Source organism: Myotis davidii, unplaced genomic scaffold (genome assembly GCF_000327345.1).
Source record: "Myotis davidii unplaced genomic scaffold, ASM32734v1 scaffold924, whole genome shotgun sequence".
Classification (NCBI taxonomy): Eukaryota; Metazoa; Chordata; class Mammalia; order Chiroptera; family Vespertilionidae; genus Myotis; species Myotis davidii.
Genome location: NW_006294764.1, coordinates 568,255 through 583,046, shown reverse-complemented (window position 1 = coordinate 583,046; position 14,792 = coordinate 568,255). Strand labels below are relative to the sequence as shown.

Genomic DNA, 14,792 nt, shown 5'->3' with positions numbered 1-14,792 from the left:
GGGGAGGAGGTAGCCAATCAGTGATTTGTATTTCAGAGAGGAAGTTAGAGGGAGAGACAGAAACGTCCATGATGAAAGAGAATCATTGATCAGCATGCCTGGGGTTTAGAGATCACCTTTCTTTCCTACATATTTATACTTGTCTCCTAGACCTGCTGTCAAGAGTCTTGACAGATGAATGGAATTTGAATGCAGCAGAATCCTGTTTCACTTTCTGTGGTTTCAGTTACCCATGGTCAACTGTGGTCTGAAAAAATTAAATGGAAAATTCCAGAAATAAACAATTCATAATTTTAAATTATACCCAGTTTGAATAGTGTTATGAAATCTCATGTAGTTCTGTTACATCCTGCTGGAATGTGAATCATCCCTTTGTCCAGCATATCCATGCTGCATATGCTACACACTTGCTGGCTAGCCACTTAACAGCCATCTAGGTTATCAGGTCGACTGATCAGAGCTTGCGTTCAAGTAACCCTTAATAATGTCTCATTCACCTCATTTCATCTCTTCACATAGGCATTTTATAATCTTACATCACAAAAAGGGTGAGTACAGTACAATATTTAAGAGACCACATTCACATAACTTTAATGACAGTATATTGTCATAATTGTTCTATGTTATTAGTTGTTAATCTCTTACTGTGCCTAATTTATAAATTAAACTTTGTTATAGGTATTTATGTACAGGAAAAAACATAGTATACACAGGGTTTGGTACTCTGTGGTTTCAGGCATCCACTCAAGGTCTTGGAACATATTCCCCATGGGTATGAAGAGATTACTATAGTTGGAGTATGGTGATGTGCATTCTTGTAGCAATAAAAGTTTTTGGTAGAGGATAAGAATGGAAAGGTAAGAGGTTTAAATGTGGGTTGGACTTCAATACCAAATCTGTCCTTTCTTTTTTTTTTTTATGCTGTGTATAAAAGATTCCTGAGCAGGAGAGAAGCCTTAAGAGGACACTGTTTTAGGAAGATTAATTGTTCGCTCACAGGATCTCTAAAGGAAGAGCGCTGTAGCCTAGTCCTCTTGGCCAGAAACCTTTTCTGTATTATTCTTCTGGAAACAGGTCATATGCTGCCACCTGGTGACGGTTCAAATACCATTGATCCACATAGCTATTAAATGTTTCTGCTGTGAAGAGCTCTGGCACCCTTGCAAACATACCTCCCACAGAGCCCAATGTAAAGTAGCTAATAAATAAATAGAGCACCGGTAGTAAATAGAACTAATTGAATAACGCCACCGTGCCAGATGTATCACCTGACCAGTAAAAGATTTAACAATAAGGAATTCCTTATACCTAGTTTAGCAGGAAGGTGAGTCTTGATGGAAGTTTTTTGGTTTTGTTTTTTTAAACAGATTCTGTTTGACCCAGGCCTGATCTCTACCATCCCACTCTCAGCAATCTCCCTAATGCTGTGGGGTAAAAACCAAGGAATGCCTTATTTGGATATCAAAGGCCATTCTTCATGACCTGTCTGCCACTTATTTCAGGAACTTGAATGCACCCCATAAAGGAAATCGTTCCTGCCATCAGTCTTTTATGATGCTTTTATTTCAGATAACTGTTTCCTCTTCCCAGCTGGACTGCGCTAAGAAGTGGTACTTTTACATGAGCCCACCGTATATCTTAGCTCAGGCTAAATACACACTAGAACTGGTATGTATTGCTCAATAAACATCAACTTGGATGAATGGCATTATCGTTTGGCTATATTTAGCAGTGGAAGAGATCTTATGAGACCTCAGTGAGATGCTATTGCTACTAAGGAAATCCTGAACTGCATTGTCTAAAATACAAAGCTCAAGTAAGGAGAAAGTAATGTACCCATAGTCTACCTAGGAAAATATATTTTCCAGAGAGCAACCAATGGTGGAAGGATCAGAACCAATAGCCACAAAACATTTTTTAATATAATAGGAAATATCAGAGGGCATCACTCCTAGTAAGCATAAGTATTAATTTCTTACTGGAGGTCACAGTCAAAAAAAATTGTAAAACCATTGGATTAGAGGCAGAGAGACTGAAAGGAGAGCAGGAAGTAGACTGCTTCAGCCTGGACTGCTTACAGATGAAGAGGTGTGGAAGGGCTGGAGTAAGCCTCAAGAGCAGAAATGGAGACAAGGAGAGAAAGCCTCCTATTACGGTCCAGGGCCCACTAAAATGTCTCCTCCTCCTCTGCATCCCCACAGCAGTACTGCCCCAGAGCACTGTCCTACCTCTCCCACCAAAATGAGAGCTCCTACCTCCTTCCAAGTTCTACTGAGCACAGGGTTTGAATTCAGAAGGTACAGATATAAATGTCTATGAACTTGGATTTCCGAGGGAGAGGTGGTAGGAAGTAGTCATGTTACAGGAGGAAGAAAAGGTACAGCTGAGTCTATCCCATGTGGGTGCTGATTCACAGAAAACACATCAGGGTGGGTTAAGCCATTTTACTGCAGTTGGTGGGCAGGTGAGCAGGCAGTGACAAGCCTCAGTAGGGAGGGCAGAAACCAGCTAGATCAAGAGGGTAGGGGCAGGGAGCCCAGAAACCGGGCCTTGGAGGGGAAGGTAAGCAAGGACTTTATCCTACTACTCTTACATGTCCTTACAGGTCACTCAGGAGTATCTTGGAGCCATTAAAGGATAGGTCCTCCTGCTCAAGGCTCTGGACCTGGAGCTGAAAGTTGCTGGGTTCCAGGTTAGAAAGGGTACTCTTCTGGAGATCTAAGAGGAGAGAAAGGAAAGACGGAACAAACCATCAGCAAGCACTGGGCTTGTCTGTTGGAGAAGTACATATAGGCCTGACTTGGGAGAAGTAGCAACAGAGGTCGATGGATTCACAAATGAAAAGGCAGAAACTCCATACTACCTAGTACCAAACAATTAGGCAGGTGGCATTCAGGCATCATTTAGATTCAGCCTTCCCCACAACTGGGATCCCTGCCCTTATCCTCACCCAGCTTCTTTAAAAGTTCCCAGCTACTGTTGTTGTCCTGATGACTGACTTCAGAGCTAGATGAAGAAAGAGACATGGCAAAGGTGGCAGCCAGGGGTAGCTTCGACTCAAGGACGTGAACAGAGGTCCTGGAAAGGGAAAGAAATGGTGATGGTGGGTCAAAGAGGCCCTTCCAGCATGGAACTGTCCTCCTTCCTGAGACCAAAACTCACAATTTATCTTCCAAACATATAGATACCTCACTGACTCCTTATCAAATAAAGAATGCCCAGTACTGCCCTTTTGGGCTGTAACCCAGATATTTATGCTGCCCCTATTGGCCCATGTCAAATATAGGATAGCTGAATTTTGGTCCCCAATTCCTGGCCTCTTACGACAAATCCCTTCCACTGACACAGGTACCCACACCCCCTGACCTGAGGAGGTCATGCTCCCGCCGGGCATCCTCAGCCTCTGTCCTGGCAGCCTCCTTGCCCTCCTGGCCTCTCTGCTGCTGCTCCAACATCTGCCAGATTATGGTCCCAGGTAGAACCACACCTCTCCCTCTCCAGGAGAACCCCCCTCCCCATAACTGGAGGAGAGGGCTTAGGAAGAAGAGCTTTGAAGAGAGGTGAAGTCATCACAGGAAGAGGAAGAGATAAGGATGGGAAAGGTATCCTGGCCTGCCTGCAGAACAGGGTATAGAGAAGGGAGGGGCCACAACAGGAAGTTATGAAGGGATAAGTTCAATCCTGGTCCTACCTTCCAGCTTCGGACTTGAACTTGCTGCCCCTCAGCCATCTGTTTCAGCATCAGCTCCTGATGCTGGGCTGCAGATGAAGGAACATGTAAGAAGGCTGTTCTCTAATGTCCAGCTGTGGGCTCAATCCCCAGTGTGGGGCATGCAGGAGGCAGCCGATCAATAATTCTCTCTCATCAGTGATATTTCTATCTCCCTCTCCCTTCCTCTCTGAAATCAATAAAGATTTTTTTTTCTTAAGAAGAAGGCTGTTCCCCAACTTCTTTACTTCTTCCTCCCTGCCCTGTTCCCAGTCTGGTGCTGAAAACTAAGATAGACGCATTCTGGTCCAGCTGATAGCCAAGTTTCCAAGCTGACTGGGGAGAGTAGGATCACACATTTGGAGGCAAGACAAATACTTGGCCAGACTTCTGAGTAGCTCAAGCATTTAGAGCTATGGCCATTTACTGGGAGAATAAGAAGGCTTTCCAGAAAAGAGGACAAGCGAACCTCCCTCCGTCTTTTACTCACTCAGCTGATCCCGCAGCAACTTCAGTTCCTCCCTCAGGACCTCTGACTCCTCCCATAGCAGTTGCCTCCTACAGGGATGACAGCAGGTTCATTCTAAAAAGCCAATCAAGAAACCCAGAGGAGGCTACCAGAGGACCTGGAGTTCAAAGGCCTGAAGAAGAGGCTCGCCATCACTTACTCATTCTGCCCCTCTTGGTGAAGGCCACCGGTAACACTGCACTTTTGTGGACCTGCTTGTATTTGGGCTTGGGCCTGTTCCTGCACCTGGCTTCGAAGGCCCCTCAGTTCCCTTCTCAGCCGGTCCAGGCATTGCTCCAGGAGAAGAGTCTTCCGCTCTGGGCCCCCCTGCAGCAACTTTAGTGATGCTATAATAGGACAAGTTGGGGGGTCAACCCCCCTAAGAACTTCACACATGAGCCTAGAGACTCCACTGTGAATCAAGATACAAATGCACACACAACAGATGTGCAAAAAAATTGTTTGCATATGTATGAGGCTTTGTGTATGAAGAAAAGAACTGGCCAGATACCTTCCAGGGCACAGATTTGGTACTTCTGCTGCTCTTGCTCTTTCAGCAGGCCCTGCACAGCTTGTCTTAGTGCCTCAGTCACCTACCCAGGCAGAAAACCACATGAGCTACTGTGATACCCCAACTCCTGATATCCTTGTCTCACACAAACACTACATATACACACCTAGGATTCCAAGCCTCACCTGACCCTGGGATCGTAGCTGGGATCTAAGAATAGTAACTTCATCCCGGAGAGAAGATGTCCTATGGACCTCAGCCCAATTTAGCCTCTCTGGAACAATAGGAGTCTCTAGAGCCCAAGGCTGTTGAGCTTGGGCTCCTGGTTGGGGAAGCAAGTGATTAGGGGGAATCCAGGTCCCAGTCAGATCTCCTGCTGCGGAAATAAAGGACAAATGCAAGACTTAGCGCGGGGGCGGGAGGCGGGGGGTGTTGAGGGGGATAAGAAGGGACAGATGTTTGTTCAAGAAAGGAAATAGTTGGACACCGGAAGGAATAATGGGTGGTATAAGCACTGGAAAAGGAAGATCCTGAAAGAGATCTTCCTGAAAGGAAGAGATCCGGAAAGTGGGTAGAAAAGGAGACCATACTTACCTGCAGCAGAGACGCCAAGGGGATACAACCGCTGCTACAATAGAAACACGTGCATGTTCAATGAGATTTGTCTGAGTCCCATAACCCACACTCCCAAACCGGGGGGCCTCACTTCCCCTTACCTTAGTCCTGGCCACATTTCCGTCAGTAGCATTGAGAAGCGCATCGAGCTGCTCAGACCAGCTCAGGTTCATACCCACAGCCTACGGCAGGGGTCTGTCTCCCTGGCGTCTTGTGTCCTTGCTCTCCCAGCACCGAACAACCGACGCACAACCCAAGAAAGGCCACAACGTCAAATTGAAAGAGGGAATACTAGGGGTAGGGATGCAATATCAGACCAAAACTACGCCTCTGGGACTAGTCAGGGGAGAAGCGTACTTGGGAAACTGGGGGGGAAAGCGGGATACCCTCATATGCACATATTAGGAGGGAGTTTAAGGCGCCGAATCTTGGTTAAGACCTTCCCAGACGCAGGATACTGGCGCCACCACACCGATCCTAGGCCAGCTACTACTGCCGCCGCAGCGTTCAAAACGTCTAGTAGGCCAGGAAAGTCTGACTTTGGACTGGCTGCCGCAGCGCCATTTGGGAAACCGAGTTCTCGTCTCGCGGAAACAACCCACGATGGAGGCAACCGAACTACGTTTCCCTGGAGGCAATACGTGCACGTACATTCCCCCCCTCCGTGAAGCTTGTCGGGAAACTGAGTCTTTCTGATTCTATAGTGGTTGTTTCCAAGGAACAAATGAACTACGTATCCCAAGATGCATCGCGCAATGTCAACTGTGTCCCGCTACGGGTCCCACACTTTCTTGGGAAATGGAGTCCAAGCTGCCCTGAAAATTAACGGTCCCAGTTATTCTGAGACTCCATTCCCCAGCAAGCTCAGCGTGTAGCATACAGCATGGAGCCGCAAGTCGCTGAGCTGAAGCAGAAGATTGAGGACACGTTGTGCCCTTTTGGCTTCGAGGTTTACCCCTTCCAGGTTGGTTTCTCTCTCCTGCGGTGCAAGGGTGAGGTATATGATTGGTCTCGGCGCCACTTGGCGAGAGACCCTTAAGCCTCCTGGTCTTTTCGGAGCTCCTCTAGTCTCCCGGGACAGAACGGCAAGTGGGGCTTGGGTAGGTAGGAGCTGTCGCTGATCCAGTAACCTTGTGGCTGTCACTTAACATAATCGACGGGAAGAAAGGCACTCAGGGGCCAGAGTCATTTGGGAAGTTTTTTTTGTTTTTGTGTGTGTGTGTGTTTTTTTTACAGAGAGGAAGGGAGAGGGACAGAGAGTTAGAAATATCGATGAGAGAGAAACGTCGATCAGCTGCCTCCTGCGCAACCAAGGTACATGCCCTTGACCGGGATCAAACCTGGGACCCTTCAGTCCGCAGGCCGACGCTCTATCCACTGAGCCAAACCGGTCAGGGCCCATTTGGGAAGCTTTCTGAAGGAATTAGAAGAGGGCAAGTCTTGGACGGTTTGCATGGCTAGGATTTAGGTCACTTGAAAAGGAAAGGGCATTCCCGCTGTTGAACAAGCAAACAACTGGCCGGTTTGTTCCTTCCAACAGAAGAATAAGTCATAGTGTTGCCAGTCACCAGCCACTGGGTTGGGTATAGCAACCGCACCCGACTGACACACAAGTCTTGCACCACCACCTTCCCTTGTTTATGTAAGTTCGTTTTCTCCTTATCCGGTGCCCCCTCCATTGACCTATATACTTGGACAGAAAGCTAAATCAGCTCAGCTTGAACCCTTTGCTTGTTGCTTAAGTGTGGAAGACCACCTATTGTCTTCACTAGCTGATAAGCGTAGACAGAGAACCCCTTCGAAGGCTGGGTACCCTTGAAGCCCTAGCAAAGGTCAGAGCTGTGCACCCAGTCAGGCCAGACCAGGGGTCCTCAAACTTTTTAAACAGGGGGCCAGTTCACTGTCCCTCAGACCGATGGAGGGCCGGACTATAGTTTAAAAAAAAACTATGAACAAATTCCTATGCACACTGCACATATCTTACTTTGAAGTAAAAAAAAACAAAACGGGAACAAATACAATATTTGTATTTGCATGTGGCCCGTGGGGCTGTAGTTTGAGGACCCCTGGTCCAGACAATGGTAGCTGAAGCAACCTCCCCACCTTTAATCATGTAAATCCTTATTGATAAGAATAGTCTGTGTGTCACTGGAACCTCCCTGCCTAAGGGCTATACTATGGGTGGATCCCAAACCAAATAAAAGGTTGGTGCAGCCTGAGCACCAGTGGAAGTCCTCCTTGAGTTGGACTTGCCTGCCTGGCTCCCCAATATTTCTAAATTATCTCATGTCTCGTGTCTTTTCTCTTTCATTTGTCTGTGGCTCCTCTTTCAGATCCTGAACCCTGAACCACGTGGGGACATGGAAGGGAAACATTTTACAACACTTAAGAGACAATCCACTCTCACCCCTTCTGCTGAGTGGCCCACAGCAGTGCTAGGAGAGGTTATAGAGAGAGGGGATAGGTTGGGTCTAGTTTGAAAGAGAGGACTTTCCAGAAAAAAAAAAAAATGGAGTTGAGCTTTATATGGAAAGATAGATTGGTCCCAGCCAGTGTGGGTGAGTTGGTTGAGCATCGTCCCATGCACCAAGAAGTCATCAGTTCAATTCCCAGTCAAGGCACATGCCCAGGTTGCTGGCTCAAACCCCAAAGGTGGCTGATCGATGTTTCTCTCTTTCTCTAAAAGTTAATAAAAGCATTTTTAAAAGATAGATTGGAAGGAAGGAGGGTTATGTACATGCCAAATATCAGGAACAGCTTGAATAAAGGAGTTGGTGGGTAGCAGATATGGGGGGACAGAAAGGATGCCTATCTGGTGGGTCAAGTGGACTTGGATAGTTGGAGCTATTGCACTGAAGCTCTGCCAGTCATTCTAGGCTCCTGCTCTCACTTCCCCACCCCACATCCAATCGGCCACCAGGACCTTTAGGAATCTGTCTCCTGAATCCCAAATCCATTCTCTTCCATCCAATTTATGCTCTAGTTCAAGCCATTTCACATTTGGATTTATTGCAATAACCTTGCTGTCATTTTGCCTCTAACGGTTCGAGTCTAACCCATCCTGCACACTGCAGCTACATTAATCTTTCCCAAAACTGATCATGTCAGTTTACTCCTTAAATCTTTAGTGACCTGCATTATTACCAAATTAGATCCATATTCCCAAATTGGTATCCAAGGCCAGTCACAATCTCACTCCTACTGATCTCCAGCCTGCTCTCCCTCTGCTCCCTTCTGCAGACCTTTCAACTCCACTTCTATCAAACTAAACAATTTGCAGTTCTCCAAATGTGCCCTGTACTTTGCCTGACATTGTTTATGCTGTCATCTTTTAGAATATACACCAGATTCTTTCTCCCTCCCCACATCAGTCTGTTAGCTTCCCTCCCAGCCTTAAAGACTCAGTTTCCAAGAAGCCTTTTCCAATTTCAGAGGACTGTCACCTGGCCCTGTCGTTGCACCAGTCCAGTCAACTTTTTTTTTAAATATATTTTATTGATTTTTTTACAGAGAGGAAGGGAGAGGGATGGAGTGTTAGAAATATCGATGAGAGAGAAACATCGATCAGCTGCCTCCTGCACACCCCCTACTGGTACATGCAACCAAGGTACATGCCCTTGATCGGAATCAAACCCGGGACCCTTCAGTCTGCAGGCCGACGCTCTATCCACTGAGCCAAAACGGTGAGGGCAACTTTTTTGTTCTCAGTTGTTCATTAATTCCCTCTCTATTCTAAACTTCCTGTCAAATTCAGACAAATCCCCCATAAACACTCATCACAGAGCATCATTAGAAATTCAATGATTGAATGAATAAGATGGAGGCTGAGGCATGATATATGAGACCTTGAATGCCAGATTAAGGTATGTATATGTATTTTCTGTTCCAGGTGGCATGGTACAATGCAGTCCTGCCTTCAGCCTTCCACCTGCCCCTGCCAGGACCTACCCTGGCCTTCCTGGTACTCAGCACACCTGCCATGTTTGACCGGGCCCTCAAGCCCTTCCTGCAGAGTGGCCACCTCCAACCACTGACTGACCCTGTGGACCAATGTGTGGCCTACCACCTAGGCCGTGTTAGAAAGGTGAGCAACATTCATATCCTCTCCCAGCTTCAAACCTGCAACTGCTTCTAGCTACTCCAAGCTCAATGCAGGACTAGACCTAAGGTTAGGAGCCACTTCCATAAGATGAAATACCGCCCAGACATTGTGATCTCTCCCCATTCTCCATTCTCAGTCCGAGTCACTTTCCTCTAGCAGCCCCCCAGGCCTGAAATCAGTCTCACTCACCCTACACTGATGGGCAACTAAATGAACCTCAGACCAGATTTCCCTTGACCTCCAAGTGAAATAGGAATAACATTTCCCAGGCATCTCTCACCTGTCTTTGCCCTAGACCTAGAAGTTTTATGCTGTCTTTGGGGCCTTTTAAGGACAAAGCAGTATTTCCCCACCACACACTCACATGTACATATTTACATATATTTGCATACACCGGGTCTCCCATGTCTTCCTCCACACTGGGACTCTGGAGGGCAGAGCCAACTTACCTCTCAAAATGGAGGTTTCTGAGCGAGACCTTCAGACGTGGGCCCTCCTGGACAGAATATCATTTTCTTCACACGGGGCCCCCCTTACTCCGTTTGAGGTTGTTTTCCTTTCAAATATGACTTCTGAGGACAGGACCTTAACACAAAGTAGGGCTCTCTAGGACAAGGTCATGATTCCTGTCATGCTGAAAGAAGCCTCCATCTTGTCCTCCGTCCCAGAGCCTCCCAGAGCTGCAGATTGAAGTTATCGCTGACTACGAGGTACACCCCAACCGGCGTCCCAAGATTCTGGCCCAGACAGCAGCCCATGTGGCAGGGGCTGCTTACTACTACCAACGACAGGATGTAGAGGCTGACCCCTGGGGAACCCAGGTCAGAGGGCAAGTATGAATGACTAGGCAGCGGTTCTCAACCTGTAGGTCGCAACCATCGGAAAACACATATAGCATATCAGATATTTACATTACGGTTCATAACAGTAGCAACATTACAGTTATGAAGTAGCAATGAAAATGATTTTATGGTTGGGGGTCACCACAACATGAGGAACTGTATTAAAGGGTCGCGGCATTAGGGAAGGTTGAGAACCACTGGACTAGAGATTAAAAAAATGGTGAAGGCCATCAAGATATCAGGTCTCACATCCTTCCACCTCCTGTGGGAAAAGGAGTTTGTAGACACAATCCAGGATAACGGTATTCCCTACCCAGGAATCCAGCCCCATGTGCTTTCTGGAATCCCTAGTCAAATCAGAGAACCTAGCCAGTGGTTGGCAAACTCATTAGTCAACAGAGCCAGATATCAACAGTACTTCTTCAAAATAGACTCGCCCCGGCCGAAAACCGATTTCTGCGCATGGGCCACGAAGTTTCAATCGCACTGTACGTGCGCCCACATGTGGTATTTTGTGGAAGAGCCCTACTCAAGAGGCCAAAAAGCCGCATGTGGCTCAAGAGCCGCAGTTTGCCGACCACTGACCTAGTCTAGTCATAAAACTGTTACAAAATAGAGGGGGCAGAGCAGTGATTGCGTCAGTGGTGAGACTTTGAAATTGAGGCTCAGCTTAGGAAACCTCTCCTCATGGCCAGAGTGAGCTCATCTACAAGAGTAGATGAGGCTCACATGTGGCATCAGTGTCCATTGAGTGTGAATAAGTGAAAAAGCCTAGTTGCAGTGATAGTAGTTGAACTTTGTGTGAAGGGGATGTCCGTGACCTTGCTTTTCTTGACCCTCTCCCCAGCATATATCAGGTGTGTGCATACACCCCCGATTTGGGGGCTGGTTTGCCATCCGAGGGGTATTGCTGCTGCCAGGAATAGAAGTGCCTGATCTGCCACCCACTAAACCCCTCGACTGTGTACCAACAAGAACTGACCGAATCGCCCTGCTTGAAAGCTTCAATTTTCATTGGCGTGACTGGGCTTACCGGGATGCTGTGACACCCCAGGAGCGCTACTCAGAAGAGCAGAAGGCCTACTTTTCCACACCACCTGCCCAGCGCTTGGCCTTGCTGGGCTTGGCCCAACCCTCAGAGGAGCCTAGTTCTGCATCCCCCGAGCTTCTCTTTACCACACTGATACCCAAATCTCAGAATCTCAGCAGAGCCAGGGGGTGGCTCAGCCCCAGGGTCTCACCACCTGCATCCCCTGGCCCTTGATACCCTCCTCCCCTGTGAGATCCCTATTTATACCAGTGGTACTTGCTAAGACTTAACCTGGCTTTGGCAAGGCAAAGGTTTTATTTTGGCTAAAAGATGATTACTTTTGATAAAAGAATTATAGTAGAGATCTTCAATGAAGATAATGAGGCTCAGAAGTCTGGTCAAGACAGAAATCAAAGACTAATAAATCAATATTAGTTAGTATTTCAATAGGGAAAAAGACGAAGGCAGACTCTGAATTCCCACCTGCCTTGTCATATGGAATTATTGCCTGTTACCATTAGTCTACAGTGCTACATGTTACAAGGACAAAGGGGTATTTATTGCCTGTTACCATTTATCTGCAATGCTCCAAGATGTTACTTGATATAAGGCCTAAGGGACAACTAATCCTCTAAGCAATAATATAAATAATGTATCATAGTGTTGTTGTGTGAACTGAATACATGTAAAACATTTCTGAAACAGCCTAGCTTACTGCAGTATTATCAGCTGTTCTTATGTCTTGATGTCTGGTAGGCTGGGGTAGCTGATAAAAACAAGTGTATGGAAGGTCACCATATAATATATCCTCAGTTCTGAATCTGCCCTAGCTTTAAGGGCCCAGGAGGTACCCCACCCCCCACCAATACCTCCCTCAGGACAATGATATGAATGAGGGCAAAAAAAAGGACTACCTCAAATCAAGGTTAGAACCCAGGGGAGGTGAGAGGTGTTCAACCTTATGCTTTTGATTTGCAAGGTTCTATCCTACAAATACCAACACTGTGCTTATCTTCTCCCCCTTTCAGTTATAAAGTTACAGAGCCTCTAATTCTAATCTTTTACAAAGCCAGTAGCAGATTTTCATCAGAAGCTAATCTTCCCTGGGCCTGGTGGCTCAGTTGGTTGAACAACTGTCCTGAACACCAAAAGGTTGCAGGTTTCATTCCCAGTCAGGGAACACAGAGATTGCAGGTTCAGTGCCCATTCAGGGCACATGTGGAAGACAACTAATCAATGTTTCTCACATTGATGATTCTCTCTCTCCATTCCCCTCTCTATAAAAACCAATGAAATCATATCCTTGAGTAAAGGTTTAAAAACAAAAACACTTACAAAAAAAAAGGAAGTCAATCTTCAGGTTCTCGTGCAGCCCTCCCTAAACTATAAAGAACAAATGCCCAAGTAATCAATATCATTGGTGCCTTAAATACAATGCAGCCTATAATATAAACATAAGTACCTTGAATAACACCAGAGCAGGTCTTGCTCGTCTACCCAGATATAACAAAAAAAAAAGTTAACACCTTGCCCAGCTGGTGTGGGTGTGGCTCAGTGATTGAGCATTTACCCATGAAGCAAAAGGTCAGTTCAATTCCCAGTGGGCACAAGCCCAGGCTGCCAGTGCAATCCCCAAAGGGGCGTGCAGGAAGCAGCCAATCAATGATTCTCTCATCATTGATGTTTCTATCCCTCTCTCTGAAATCAATAAAAAAAATTTTAAAAAAATTAAGTTGCCCTGACCGGTTTAGTTCAGTGGATGGAGTGTCGGCCTGTGGACTGAGGGGTCCCAGGTTCGATTCGGTCAAGGTATGTGCCTTGGTTGCGGGCACATCCCCAGTGGGAGGTGTGCACGGGGTAGTTGGTTGGTGTTTTTAACTCTCTATCCCTCTCCCTTCCCCTCTATAAAAAATCAATAAAATATATTAAAATAAAAAAAATAAAGTTAACACCTTGGTTCAATTCCATTCCCTGTGTCTTGCATTTCCCCTCTATAATTTCATTTCTGAAGCAGCTCTCACTTATTTTCCCCTAAGGAAAGCAAAGAATAAAGGAAAGGCTAATGCTCCTAAAACGAAGAAACGGGGATAGGGAAGGCTGGGGGAAGGTCAAGTGGGGGAAAAAAAAAAAGGGAGACATATGTACTACTCTTTGTAATACTTTAAGCAATAAAACAAATTTTAAAAAAATAATAAAATGAAGAAACAACAAGGTCTCATTTCAAGTTTAATAGAAACCGCAAAAGATCAAAGGTGACATCCCACTACTGTTCACATTAGATAATTTCTTCCAAAGGAAGTATGGCTGACCCTCCCCAAACCCTACAGGAAAGGCCACATCTGGGCTAAGTCTAAGATCTTGTTTTAAGTATGACAATAGTAAAAGAGAGGTTCTGTTCTCATGGCTGTACATTGTCGCATGACCCTATAATGACCCAGTGCTCACTTCTGCTTAGAGAAATATTCTTTGCTCTTCTGGACGTCGTTTCCAGCCAGCTGGGCACACTGCAAGAGAAAGTTACCACTAATTAGTAATTTGCTCAGTGGTGAGCTCTCATGAACAAATGGATTCCTCAAAACAATCTGAGCCCTAAAGAGCCTGTAATGAGCACCAGGAAGCCTAACCTACAGTCTAAGATCATAAGTATAAAAGCCTTTTAGTGCAAGGCTAACAACAAACATGCAATTTAATCCTCTCTATAGCCCCATTACTATTATACCTAGTTTATTCATTCAGCCCCTGACATTTATTTTTAAAAAAGCAATAGCTTCAACTGTAGGCTTTGTTCAAAAAGAACCTAAAACATGTGAGGCAAGATTTGTTAACAGTAGATAGTAGATAAAGGGGTACTCATGTTTTCTAGAATTTTATGTATGCTTCAAATGCATCTTTTAAAAAATAAGCTTAAATGCTGCTCTTAAAAAAAGTGGTGCTGCCCTAGCTGGTTTGGCTAAGTGGATAGAGCATCAGCCTGCAGACTGAAGGGTCCCAGGTTCTATTCTGGTCAAGGGCACATACCTGGGTTTCAGGCTTGATCCCCAGTAGGGGATGTGCAGGAGGCAGCCAATCAATGATTCTTTCTCATCATTGATGTTTCTAGTACTCTTTCCTCTCTCTCATCGTTGATGTTTCTATCTCTCCCCCTTCCTTCCTCTCTGAAATCAATAAAGATATATTTAACAAAAACAAAAAGGTGCTGGGACAGCTGATTTCCACGTGCAAAAGAATAACACTAGACTCCAAACTTAAAAAAAACTCAAAAATGGATCAATGGCCCGGCCAGTGTGGCTCAGTGGTTCAGTGTCAACCTATGAACCAGGTCACAGTTCCACTGCCAGAGTACATGTGCGGGTTGTGGGCTTTATCCCCAGTAGGGGGCGTGCAGGAGACAGCCCATGGATGATTTTCATTGATGTTTCTATCTTCCTAGCCCTCCTCCCTTGAAATAAAAACATATTACTTCCTTCCTCTCTGA

General features: G+C 45.9%; 3 protein-coding genes and 1 long non-coding RNA gene across 6 annotated transcripts in view; 2 read left to right on the top strand and 2 right to left on the bottom strand.

The window, feature by feature from the left end:
* LOC107184023 overlaps positions 1-832 on the top strand; it is a 6,441-nt gene extending 5,609 nt beyond the window's left edge. The window contains exon 3 of the long non-coding RNA XR_001514837.1: positions 822-832. This is a non-coding gene — a long non-coding RNA (uncharacterized LOC107184023). The remainder of the gene's footprint in view (positions 1-821) is intronic.
* Positions 833-2,428: 1,596 nt separating this feature from the next.
* LOC102764847 (rab GTPase-binding effector protein 2) lies at positions 2,429-5,954 on the bottom strand. Of its 3 annotated transcripts, none has more exons than XM_006769240.2 (10): positions 5,445-5,954; positions 5,323-5,356; positions 4,914-5,104; positions 4,729-4,810; positions 4,378-4,564; positions 4,200-4,267; positions 3,692-3,759; positions 3,367-3,455; positions 2,951-3,078; positions 2,429-2,718 (listed from the first exon to the last, which is right to left on the bottom strand). In XM_006769240.2, the coding sequence occupies exons 1-10, from the start codon at positions 5,514-5,516 to the stop codon at positions 2,600-2,602; spliced, it is 1,038 nt and encodes a 345-aa protein (XP_006769303.1). In that variant the 5' UTR covers positions 5,517-5,954; the 3' UTR covers positions 2,429-2,599. The 3 variants fall into 3 exon arrangements, with proteins under 3 accessions (XP_006769303.1, XP_006769305.1, XP_006769304.1); XM_006769242.2 differs by having other exon boundaries at positions 2,951-3,006; XM_006769241.2 differs by having other exon boundaries at positions 4,914-5,101.
* A 124-nt stretch (positions 5,955-6,078) lies between these two features.
* MMACHC (methylmalonic aciduria (cobalamin deficiency) cblC type, with homocystinuria) lies at positions 6,079-12,645 on the top strand. Its single transcript, XM_006769238.2, has 4 exons — positions 6,079-6,307; positions 9,233-9,427; positions 10,114-10,266; positions 11,135-12,645. Exons 1-4 carry the CDS (start codon positions 6,227-6,229, stop codon positions 11,549-11,551), a joined length of 846 nt encoding a protein of 281 aa, XP_006769301.1. The 5' UTR covers positions 6,079-6,226; the 3' UTR covers positions 11,552-12,645.
* A 1,037-nt stretch (positions 12,646-13,682) lies between these two features.
* Positions 13,683-14,792, bottom strand: part of PRDX1 (peroxiredoxin 1) — a 12,671-nt gene continuing 11,561 nt past the window's right edge. The window contains exon 6 of the mRNA XM_006779322.2: positions 13,683-13,821. Within this exon, the coding sequence (XP_006779385.2) occupies positions 13,769-13,821 (53 nt within the window). The 3' untranslated portion in view covers positions 13,683-13,768. The remainder of the gene's footprint in view (positions 13,822-14,792) is intronic.

Bases quoted from the DNA above. Each gene is read 5' to 3' on its own strand.
- LOC102764847 (XM_006769240.2), bottom strand. From the start codon at position 5,516: ATGAACCTGAGCTGGTCTGAGCAGCTCGATGCGCTTCTCAATGCTACT. The intron at 5,105-5,322 runs GTAAGTATGGTC...TTATTTCCGCAG, and splicing joins CCTTGGCGTCTCTGCTGCAG to CAGGAGATCTGACTGGGACC. The intron at 3,456-3,691 runs GTAGGACCAGGA...ATAATCTGGCAG, and splicing joins TTCAAGTCCGAAGCTGGAAG to ATGTTGGAGCAGCAGCAGAG.
- MMACHC (XM_006769238.2), top strand. From the start codon at position 6,227: ATGGAGCCGCAAGTCGCTGAGCTGAAGCAGAAGATTGAGGACACGTTG. The intron at 6,308-9,232 runs GTTGGTTTCTCT...TTTCTGTTCCAG, and splicing joins TCGAGGTTTACCCCTTCCAG to GTGGCATGGTACAATGCAGT. The intron at 9,428-10,113 runs GTGAGCAACATT...CCTCCGTCCCAG, and splicing joins ACCTAGGCCGTGTTAGAAAG to AGCCTCCCAGAGCTGCAGAT.